At 37.4% G+C, this 12,470-nt stretch overlaps 1 protein-coding gene across 1 annotated transcript in view; it reads left to right on the forward strand.

The window, feature by feature from the left end:
* The first annotated feature begins 2,177 nt into the window (after positions 1-2,177).
* The window catches only part of LOC117421828 (pleckstrin homology domain-containing family H member 1-like), a 43,006-nt gene continuing 32,713 nt past the window's right edge, over positions 2,178-12,470 (forward strand). The window contains exons 1-2 of the mRNA XM_058987510.1: positions 2,178-2,401; positions 10,902-11,055. Of these exons, the coding sequence (XP_058843493.1) occupies positions 10,933-11,055 (123 nt within the window). The 5' untranslated portion in view covers positions 2,178-2,401; positions 10,902-10,932. The remainder of the gene's footprint in view (positions 2,402-10,901; positions 11,056-12,470) is intronic.

Raw genomic sequence — 12,470 nt, forward strand, 5'->3', positions numbered from 1 at the left:
TAAAATCTAAATTATGAAAATATCTTTAGTTCAGCAGCAGTGAAAACTGGAAGTGGGAAAGTCCAGTAAAATAGCAGTGTGAAGCCTGTTTCCAAAAATAAAACTTGACAGAAACAACAACTCAGCCATTTCCTAGTACTTGCAAGCAGTCTTAATTAGAATTGTACTTGAAAATATTGCCTTTCATAAAAACAAAATGAAATGAGCTTGGAAATTAACCCTTAATGTTGCACAAATATAAAAAGAAGAAACCATATGTGGTCGCTGGACTTGATTTCTGACTGTATACGCTTGCTGTGGACCACTGAGGACGGATGATGTCCGGTTGTAGGTGGTAACGTCAGGTGTGGGGACTGGAAGTGCTGAACCTGAAGACAGTGGCGATGATTGGGCTGGGCTTGAAGTAATGGAGATTGCCGCAGTGTTGGAAGCATCCCGTTTGTCCATATCGTTGAGCCGTTTATTAATTGAAGCAATTGAGACGGCGATGGGGTGAATGAGGGACTTCATGTCCTCAAAAATGTTGATATGAAGCTGAAGGAAGGGATCTATTCGGCTGCGTTGCGCTGGAAAGGAGGAGACGACTATGACTGGAGAGGAGGGGCTGCTGCAGCCTGTCCTGGGTCTCTGGGCGAGCGAGTTTGCTGAAGCGCGCTTGTGAAAAGCTTTTAAATGCATTTGAATTAAACAAAGCAAGCTTCATAAATGCAATGCTTACTGGCGGTTTGTTTAAAATAGCCAACGCAATATTCAAACCGAGCTGCGTATAGGCTGTTGGCAATATCAAGAAAGAGCACAAAGTACCATGACAGAGATATAAGAAAGCAGAACCAGGGAGACAGGGACTTCTAGAGTTAAGAAAGAAGCATTCAGTTGCAGGTTACAGTACATTTACCGTTAGTTTTGTATTTTTTTAAAAAAAAAAAGCTTTGGGTGGATTGGCTTATAGCAAACAGCATAGCAACACTGTGTATTTGTAGTAATTAATCTAAAAAAATGCCCCATGTTTAAAGCAGTTTGTGTTTTGTTTTTGTACACTAACCTACTTATGGATGTGTAAATGCTTTTTCTATAGCAAATCCGACTTTTTCACATATCCGCCTATACCGCTCGCATCCAGTTCAAGACTCTTGTACTAGCCTACAGTACAGATGCCTTGACCAGACTGCACCCAGCTACCTCCAGACCCTCATCTCTCCCTACACCCCCACTCGACCTCTCCGCTCCGCCTGCACTAGAAGACTAGCTCTACCTCCGCTACGCTCCCCTGCCTCCAGAGCCTGCTCCTTCTCCACCCTTGCTCGGCAGTGGTGGAATGACCTTCCTACAGATGTCAGGACTGCCCAGTCCCTGACCACATTCCGGCTCCTCCTTAAGACTCACCTCTTCAAACAGCACCTGTAGAACTCCTCTGTTTGTATCTTGGGACACTATCACCCTTCATGTAAATGTGCTTTATTTTGCTCTCATCTGCCCCCTATTTTACTTTATTTAATCCTGTACTTCAGAATACTGTAATCTGCCAAGTGTTTAACCTGTAGTACTTTGTATTTAATCATATCCTGATGTAACTATCACTATTTAATCATATCCTGATGTAACTATCACTATTATCTGCTGTATTATTGAATTGTGGTTTGTCACACTTGTACTTTGCTTGAACAAAAGTTATTGTATTTCTTGCTCTTATTGTATTACTTGTATTGTAACACTTGAAATGTATTTGCTTACGATTGTAAGTCGCCCTGGATAAGGGCGTCTGCTAAGAAATAAATAATAATAATAATAATAATAATAATAATAATAATAATAATAATAATAATACCCCAGTCCACAGGGGGTCGGATATGCGACGTTGTGCTATACTAACAATGCAATTCTGAAAAGTAATTACTGTCAATTTGTGTATCCACCTCAAAACAATGTCGTTTTTTGCTGTTGGTTTAATTACAAAAAAGTTACGCACAATCTTCTTAGTTCAACTAATATGGACCAGTACATAGAACATTATCTTACATCCAAAAAAAAAATGTAATACGGTATATTCAAATTGTGACGCTAGGTATCTTCAAACAGAAAAAAAATAATCAAATTAGGTATACCGTCGTAAACCAAAGGGTTAAAAAAAAGTGTTCTGTTGTGAAGAGGGAGTCGTGATGTAATTTCCTGCGGTGTTTATGGGGGTTGGCTGTGTGTGTAACCTGATCCCGTATCTCATCCTTTAGGAATAGAGAATATGAATCTGCTGAATGAGTGTAAATCGCTGCGGTACCTTCCCCTGAACTTTACACACTTGCGCTAGGGAAAGAGAGAGCGAGAGCTGATGCACAGCACAGGGGAGCAGGGATGTAATTACGGGAAGGTGTTGATGAGAATATCTCGCAGAGGAAACACATTAAAGGTAATGCATCTGTATATTGGTATCACTTTTTGCTGTTAAATTAATCTGACCACTCTCTGAACTAAATTGTAATCTCAAACTTTTCCTAGCGCCGAGAGGTGCGTTAATGTCTTGTTTTGTACTACAGCATGTGTGTGGTTTGGAGGCACTGCTGTGTTAATAATTTCATACAAAGTTTGCGTCCAACTATCCATTAACCTACAATCGTAGGCTGTAAAGCAAAGGGTGAAAGCCCGGTGTTTGAATAAAGCACGGAATTCAGTATCATTTGAAAAGCCAAAATCGAGAATATTTTGGTATGATTGTTGTATTTTCTAACTTTTTGGTGATTGTAAGAGCAAAATAAAAATCTCAACCCCCACCCCTTTGATTTCGAAAGTAAAATTTAGGACTAGTATTTTTGCATTTTACGTTATATATGTTTTATAATGCATAAATGACTAAAACAGATGTCCAGCTTCCATTGTCATTTTGTAGACAATTATGTTTTTTTTTATTCTGGAAACAATATTAAGAAACATATTAAGACATACTGTACAAAGTGTTTGATTATACCGCTAAACTATTACTACTGCAGCAGGTGCCAACTCTTCTGTTTTAGCATTAATTATGGTTCCTGTCACTGATACCACACTACAGTGGAATGCTAGCAGTTAATTTATAAGACCGTTATTGAATAGTGTTGTATAATTAATTTCGGTTATTCCATCAACACCAGTGGAAACGTTCAGTTTTCTTGAAAAATGATGTATGATGTATTCTATGTATAATACAAACATATTTAACTATTCATTGTGGCATTAGAAATGTAAATGTATTTATTTTAATTTCATACCAAATTACTTGTACCTGTAGTTTTAAATATAATAATACTTACAGTTGAAAGTGAGAACTTCTGTCTGGTGACAGACATACATGTCTGCTAAAGGGAGATTATGTAAGATAAGTTTTAAAGTATTACCTTACAGATCCACTCAGCATCTTTCTGGATGGGGCAGAGTATTTTATGAAGTTGGTTCAGAGCACAGGGAAATTGGTTCTCATTATTTTATTTTGCAGTTTTATTTTTAATAGTTGTATGTGTAAATGTCTTATTGGCATCCAATGTGTTTAAATTAACTGCGGAGGAATTAGGCACATACTGGCAATCCTGAAGAACTATTGAGATGAACGCCAAGTTTAAATGTAATCCTTTAAAGTTACAAATTGGATTATAAATCAGGTAAAGGAGTTTTTTGTGCAGCTAGTATCTATTATTGGGTCAAAGATCAAGATCTGGGCAATGGGTTATATACATTAATTATATTTCAGACATTTCCATGACACCATTGCCCAGAACATCAATATATCAGGATGGCATTTCAAAAGCCTTATCAAAACTAAATTATGAAAAACAATTAAGCCCTGTTTTGAAGCAAGGGATTTCATGCATAAAACTAGCAAGAAACTAATCGAAACAGTGATTAAACTGCTACAAACTGATTTAATGATGCAAAGTTGTTTTTTACAATTTTATAGTTACTTTTTTTTTCTCACAGAAACGTGCTTTTGTCTTTGCATGTGTTTCAAAACAGGAGCAATACTGTATAAGAACAAAAAAAATCTGAATACCTAACTATGGGCCAGATTCTCACAGCTATTTACCCAAAACTGCACCAAGGACATTTTTCTTAAAGGAAAAAATGCCAGTAACAATTCTAAAACATACAATCCACAAGATTCCTTACATTTCTAGTTCTGTTTCAGTACTTTTTATATGGAAAATAAATTATAAATTTATTAAAAAAAAAAAAAAGTATACTTTTTCATTGTTGCTGGACTGACTCCACTGAAATACATGTTGTATTTCCTAGTACACCTACAGTGTATCCTTTTTATAATGAAAATCCAAACATCTTGTAATTAAATAAAAGGACTGAGGAGCATGACCATTTCATTTAATTCTAATAACTATAGGGATCTACTGCATGTGATTTTAGTTTTTGCTCCCAACTATGGTCCCCCCAAGGCTGAAAAGATTGTTAACACCTCTGCATAGTGGAATCTTGGGCTGTATTTACCGAAGGCTGGGTTATGCTCATAATAACAGTGGACAGCCTGTCATTAGAGGACTTACTAAGGGAGGGCAGTGTGGAGTACTGGTTAGGGCTCTGGACTCTTGACCGGAGGGTTGTGGGTTCAATCCCCAGCAAGGGGACACTGCTGCTGTACCCTTGAGCAAGGTACTTTACCTAGATTGCTCCAGTAAAAACCCAACTGTATAAATGGGTAATTGTATGTAAAATAATGTGATATCTGTATAATGTGAAATAATGTGAAATGTGATATCTTGTAACAATTGTAAGTCGCCCTGGATAAGGGCGTCTGCTAAGAAATAAATAATAATAATAATAATAATAATAGAGGTGGGGGCTTATTGACAGGCTGGGTTTGGGTTTGCAGGTGGACTAAGTAACTGGAGAAGAAATGATCTAGATTACTAGAGCAAAATGCCAAGATACAGTATTTGATGTGACTTTGGGGAGGAAATTGTCAGGATTAGGCAAACAATACAAAAGTTTCCTCATAAGGAAAATTACCCTCAAATGAGCTGAGAAAAGAGCAACCCAGTCATTGCAAGAAGTACGTGATGCAGGTTTTGTGGGTTAATGGATGGAGCAGTGGTTCCCAACCTTTAGATACGAAAAACCTTGATGTTTAAGGAATTTTCACACCACTGCCAGCTTCTCTGTGTTAAGAAACAAGGTAGCATCCATATTCTATGCTTTTAAAGAGGAGCAGTGCTTGCTTGCAATCTCCTCAGCCTTGCTGAAAACCCACTCGCTGGGGACTGACGTTGCTTAAGATGCTTCTGGCCAAGTGGGTTACTTCTGGAAAGCGACCTTGATTGTTTTTCGGCCATTCATTTATGTGTAATTGAATAAAATTAACCCAACTACAATTTCTTTGTTTTTTGAATGGGGTGCAAATTGTGCATAGTCAAAATTCAAGTAGGCAGAGGACGCAGTGTCAAAAGTAAAACAACAAAAATGATGCACCTGCTTTACCATCGATGGTGATCAAAAAATACGATGGATTCATAGATTACTGCATCACCCCAGCCTTATGTAGTCTCTTTGAAAATATAATCTTTATAAGTGCAGGAAGTTATCACCGTTTTTTAAATAATCATTATCGGTATTGAACTGTAGAAATGTAATTTCCACACGGGTGGGTTGAAATATTACTTTAAACAAGGACCTGTACATATATAATGCAGTGCAGGTCATACATTGAAAGTAACTTAAATATAAAAAGAAAATGCAAAACAAAATGTAGCACAGCCTTTTGATGAAATTTAAGTCTGATTCCAATCCAAAGATTTGGATTAGCGAGGGACTACTGTATTAGTCAGATTGCTCACAGTAATGACAGTTTGATCCATTCAATAGCAAATATGCAGTTAGAACACGTTGGGATTGAACAGGTGTTCTGCTAAAATATCTGTTTGCTGTTTTTTTTTTCTATTTGAGTTTGTTTATTGGTGCTTTAACCACACTCCACTTGAAATAGACTGCACAAGTGTGAAAAGAGTAAGCTATGGTATGTTTTAATATAAGGTTGAACATCAGTGTGGTACTCCATAGCTTTAATGGTTAAAAGCGGTATGTTGTACAAATTCTTTGTGATGGCCTTCAGTTAAACTTGTTTAAACTTGCTAATCGCTTCAAATTAACTTGTGGCTAATGACGCTTGTTAGAACTACCTTTCATAAATCCAGGAAGTTTAGTTGCGATATCAAATTTAACATGTGTCCTTCATGTATATTACAAGTAGATTGTGAATGGCAGCTGTTTTGAACAGTCAGTCTGTTTCTGATGCCCTGTCGCTCTTCTCATCTTGCACAGTGTCCACAGAGGTCCCCAGGAAGTTCAATTCATTTTCACAGGGGAAAACAACAGTCTGAATTCAGGTGTATAGATGTGGGCTGACATCATCCCATCTATAATCCCTTACATCATCTGCTGCAGCTGTGTGCTCGAGAGAGAGAGAGAGAGAGAGAGAGAGAGAGAGAGAGAGAGGTCTAAAAGAGACAAAGGTCTAACATGTCCAGTTTTGACAGAAAAAACATGTTATCATTTTAAAACATATCTGGTACTACATTAGATTAAACTAATCTCTGTTTTGAAAGCCATGCTTTCTGTACATTTCAGGCCTTTATAATGAGTGGAAGTGCACAATACAATAGGTAAGATTTAATGACTATTTTGTTACAGTTTACTTAAGGGGTTATGGACAATTAAATAGTTTAACACAAAAAATTGATCTTAATTGTGGACCTTTTTCTGCCATATTTATCATATGTGGATTTGGAGTTTTGTGACTGATTTGCATAGGATACAAATAGGTGTTTTTGTTACTCTTCTATCCCATGACAACCGTGTCAAATGCACCCATATATGTATTCTCCACTATGCATTGGTGCTCAAAGATTGGTTGGGGAAAAAAAAAAATTCAAAGCTTGAGTTCAGGGAAAAGTCATGCAAGTTGTTTCCATGGCTTTGCTTGGAAAAGTGGATGATGTTGTAATTTATGCGCCCTCCCATTGTATATTCAAAGCAATCCAAAGCGTTGTTTCCACAGAGTTACTTTGTCCTACCCGCTTAGACTTGGTACGAGAACCAGTGAACTGCACAAACTCGCCTTCAACACGGCACATCATCAAAGCCATGAAACGCTTGGTGACAGCATCCTTACAGTACATTAAGTCCAAACCAGACAACAGGTTATATGAATCTGGAAAAGTATGCCCTACAATGCCGAAGGCTGTATGTATGGATAGGGTGAACAGTTGCTCCAAAATGCTGCAGTTCTCCTGTATGTTCAAGTGAACCAATGCGTTTTCACTTTAGATAATGGGATCAGCCTGTGTTTGTACAGTATCATGTTCAAAAACAATATTGTTTCGGGTGGTTTTAAATGTACCAAGGAAATTGCATTTCAGTAGTAGAATTTGTCCAGTTTACCATGGTAGCAAGTTATTTTAATGATAGGATTAGTGTGCGTGTGGGCCTATATTTTATAACCACCTCCGGAGCAGGAAGAAATTTCTGCGTCTTTTTATCCCATCTGGTTTTAAACTAGTAATCTGTATAACTGCCGTAGTGTAAATGCACTTAACCCCTGTCAAGAGTCCAAAAGTAATATTTTCTAAATTGGTCCAAATTGAAATAGTCTGTGTTAATTTGTCCGGTTGGAGTGTTTTGTTGGTTAGGATGGGAAACCTACCTAAAGTGATTTTAGTGAGACATGACAAACTCACAAATTGGCATATTAAGTACATATTTAAGGGAATCTTTTAAAAACGTTTTAAAAATAAACCCTACTACAAACCTATGATTTTAAATAGTTATTTGTTTTAATATGGAAAAAAGTCATACACAAATTGTATATTGGTATATACCCAAGACCAGGACTGATTAGCTGGACTGCTGTTTTCAGTTGGGTTATTTTTCGTAGACCTCTATAGAGGACTGCCGTGCCCTTCAATTGGACCGTTTTGTTCTGCTTTGTGCAATAATGTTCTTTCTGTAAAGATTGAAGTGTAGTAATGCACACACATCCCTTATAAACGTTTACCACAGTATATGTGCACAATACTGTTGCAGTTTTCCCATGCTTTCCCCATGGTTATACTGTACCTTTGCCATAGTTTACTATGTCTTCCATGTTTTTCAGTATGCTTTAAATTGGGCTTTACAATGCTTACCTATGCGTTCCCATGTTTTCACTATGCTTTCTTACACTTTACCATGTTTTTACTATGGTTTTCTTTAAATATTGCCTCTTCAGGAAATTCTGCTTGTGGGAACTGTGTGTCAGGAATTAGCACATCCATGTCAACAGTGTTTAACCAGCAAATGGTCTGTTTGCACTCAGATGTCATACAAACAATTCTCCAGCCTGCCTGGAAAGGGCTGTGTCTGTAGGCTTTGCCCTCTGCAGCTCCCCTGCTCCAGCTGTTAACACTTCTAAATACTCTATCCAGTGCCTTGTTCATCAGAAAAACAAAACAAAGCTGCAGTCCACTGTGATATACAGCTGTGCCTGCTCTTGTTTTTACCCAGCACAGCAGTTACTCATCACATATCATTACATTGGAACCCTGCTATGGGCATAACCTATATAGTCTAAACAGTCCCACTCTAACCTTCCAGTTTACACCTTTGATTATCCAGAATAATACTGTGTTGAAGTTTTACACAAACTATTATTTTCAGCATGCACTGATTATAGTTTAAACTGTAAAAGTAGGAGGGTACAATAACTCCTTTGTGGCCTATGGTGTAGAAAATTTAAATATTTACAGTTGACTTTTATTCCTTTTACAGTTTATCTGCAGTAGTGTTCTGTAGCATGACCTATAAAACCTGGCTAGGCAATGTGGGTTCGGGTAAATTTCCTTTCATGAAAGATTTCAGCACAGAAACGTCTGTTTATGAACAATACAAACTGAGAAAATAGATATTATTGGTTCAAGTGGTCACTTTCTGTCAGTGGACACTTCTATAACATTCATGTGCCAAGAGAAAGCCCAAGGTACTCTCCCTGTTTGTATTTGCTCAGTTGGGTCATAGTGTTCAGTGAATGCAGTTAACGGGGTAGAATTATACTACTTTAGTTTTTTGCATTTTAAAGTGTTAAATATTGAGACTTTAGTGGATGCACTTTATTTTATAACAGTGGTGTTTTTTTAATTATTTATTTACGAGCACTTTGTAAACACTTTTGTATTCTGTATATTGTTGTGTAGTTTACATTCATAGAGAATAATGTGCGTATTAACAGGTATTTAAAACACATGTTCTTGATTATTACTACCTGCCTCTACTGCTAACAAACTTGATACTAAAGTCAGTGTTATGGTTTCTGAAATTATTTGTATACGTACTGTACCTTGTATTACAGAATATTCATGGCAAGCATGAAGTGAAGTTCTACATTATTCTTATTCCACAAAGACTCATTTTAAAAGGAACTAGCAGAAAGTAGTGATTTAATTTTTATAAAGAAAAAATCTTAAATAGGAAGTCATTATCAGAATATACCCACCCATTGCAAGTTGCTTTTTGTGCAATTATTAATATTTATTTAATCCTTTTTTATAGACGGCATATCTCCTTGGGGTTATAAGCATCTCATTAAAATAACACCTTAATACAGTACAAAATACCAGTTTCAGTACCGCTTATAACTAAAGTAATTCTAACTATAATTTCTGAAACTTGATTGTGCATTTATGAAGATGCATTCTAGTAGACTTTGTCTTCTGGAGTAAGGGGTGGAGAGGTGAGTACAGTAAATGGCCACAGTGCAGTAATTGCCATTATAAGTGTGGCACGATCACTTGTTGTTACCTGAAGCTTGTAGTGTAGTAAAATTCTGTAAAGCATCTCAGAAGAGAAGGTCACTGATGAATCGCAAAAACTCCAAGAGTGTTACTGTTTGGAAACTGTTCACTTTGGCTGAACTTTTGTGTGCTTGAGTTCAGAGCAAACCAACTGAACCAAGATGATCAAAACGATGTTCTACTGTCTGATATTACCGCCGATATAAAAGAATAAGTCCAAGTTGTTGCCTGTCTGGTCATCAGTAGTTGTTTTATCCCAGAGAAGGACTTGGATTATCCCTCTTTTCCACTGAAACCAACCCCCCTCTCTCAGGCCACTCTGCCACCATCCCGTACCCTAATGAGACTGTCATGCAGAAAGACACTTGGCCCATTGTGGGCAGCTCACTTCAATTTACTCATGGTCTATAATTAGAAGGCACTTGGAGGGCTAGTGTGGGAAGATATGCACAACACATCAGAGCCGTGTTTCCCTTCCATCTCTGTGTGATAAGAGGGGCACCACTGGTTTTCAAGCTGTCCCACATAGCTCTCAACTGTTCTGTGTATGGTTTTGATTTCCAATCCCTGCGTTTTAGGTTTTGTTCAACATACCTCCAGTGTGGTTTTTTTAGCATCTGAGCTACGTCCCGAGACCCGAATCATAGAGATGGAGTTATATGGACATTCTAGATCTGGGTATGATATGTACAGGAGTTAGAAGAAAGGAATTTGGGGTGTTATGAGACTCTACAAAATGAATTCCTCACAACTTCTAAACTGGAATGTGATACGAGACAATGAACGACAACATATTAAGGATACATTTTATTGATTTATTTTGTAAGCTTCAATTTAATAAAGTGGCCAGTGGGTACAGATATTTCATAAGAATTTTAAAATTGATCACGCCAAACCATTCTGGAGAACAGACTACAAATTACACCACCCTTACTTGAAGATTACACCCTTATCCTTGAAGAATATCCCTCCAGAAAACTGATTTAAATGTGATCAAAACTGATAAAAAAGGATCTGGATTAGTTATTTTTAAAGCAGGGGAGTTTAAATGGTTTAAAATGTTCACCTTAAATGATTGCTCCATACCTTCAATGCATTTTTGACTTGCAGGGCGGTAGACCCAGAAGAAGGTCCCAAAGGGATGGCGGATGTGATGGAGACTGGTGGCTCTGTGGACTGGCAAAAGCGATGCGTAGCCCTGGAGACCCAGCTGCTGAAGTTCCGGCTGCAGGCTAGCAAGATCAGGGAGCTGCTGGCAGAGAGGGTAAGAAGGGAGGTGTGCAGAATTACACGCAGCCTTTAAAAATTGCACCTCTCTATGGAATCTTGAAGTCTTAGTATGTAGACTTCCGAATGACTCGTGACGAATTGAAGGATGAAAGTGCTAAACTAACTTCCTGCAAAATGCCCTTAGTCGTTTGCATTGGCTTCTCCTGCAATACATAGACTTGTGTTGATGTACACTTTTGTGGTGCACAACCCCCACCCGAAACTGTGGTTATTTCACAATTTTTAATTATGGATTTCATGTCTGGAATCATAGTTTAGAGACGAAGAGACACAACACATTACTTTCCCTAGTTTCCTGCTTTGTTGTATGTATGCCTGCAATATCTTTTTTTCAACATAATTGCGATTTTTGTTTTGATATTTTTATTAATATCCCTGGTCATAAATCGGTTTTGACCAGTTATTTTTGTTGAACATCAATTATGCATATTCCTTAACCTGCTCCTGCCCTTCTGAACCTGTGCCGGAGAGAGCAGGTAGGACAGATGAACCAATCAAATGCTGAACTGAGAGGAGTTGGGAACCAATGAAATGTTTCTGATTTGAACAGGCTGGCTTGTAGCTGCCAATATTTGTGAATTTAGAAGACATTTTGAAGGGAAGACCCAATGCATAACCCATGTAAAACAAAAATATCTAGTCAAAACTGATTTATGACCATATGCTAATAAATATCAAAACAATCATGATGATGTTGAAAAAGATATCGCAGAAATACATACAACAAAGCAGAAAGCTAGGGAAAAGAATGTGTTGTGTTTTAAACCCTACAGCCTGTTCAGTAATACTTTTAAATCGGTTTCTACAGTATTGCGTGATTAATGCTTTATAAAAAAATATATATACACAACAGCCTTCTACTTTTTGTCCAACACTAATGCAGTTGAGTGCAGGTGTTTTTCATATAGTTGTTTTCCCTTGTTGTAGTCACTGTTTCCTGACTTGGCTGACAGAACTGTGATCTGAGATTAAACTGCAGCCAGGGGTTAAGGCCAGGCCTTGCTTTACAAGCTTAGGGATTGCAGGGCTGGTTGAGGTGTTGTTACAAGGATCAAGAAACTTACACATTAGCCAACTCTGCCATCAGTCGAGGAGAAACAAAGAGAAACATAAACTACAGCCCTGATTTATTTTAAAAGAATAATTACTGGGTGTGCAAGCATGCAGTCGACAAGCTGGCAACACACAGGCAACAGCGTAATGCAACCCAATCATAATGCATGTTTTTGTCACAAGACGTAAACATGCTGCCAATGAAGATTATGATATAAAAATGTACTAATTACATTAACAAACTAAATTAATTTAAAATAAAACCTATTTTTAAAAATACACTACATGTGTATTTTATTATTGTAAATATGTTATTGTAATCGTGGACATTAACAT

Source organism: Acipenser ruthenus, chromosome 15 (assembly GCF_902713425.1).
Source record: "Acipenser ruthenus chromosome 15, fAciRut3.2 maternal haplotype, whole genome shotgun sequence".
NCBI lineage: Eukaryota > Metazoa > Chordata > Actinopteri > Acipenseriformes > Acipenseridae > Acipenser > Acipenser ruthenus.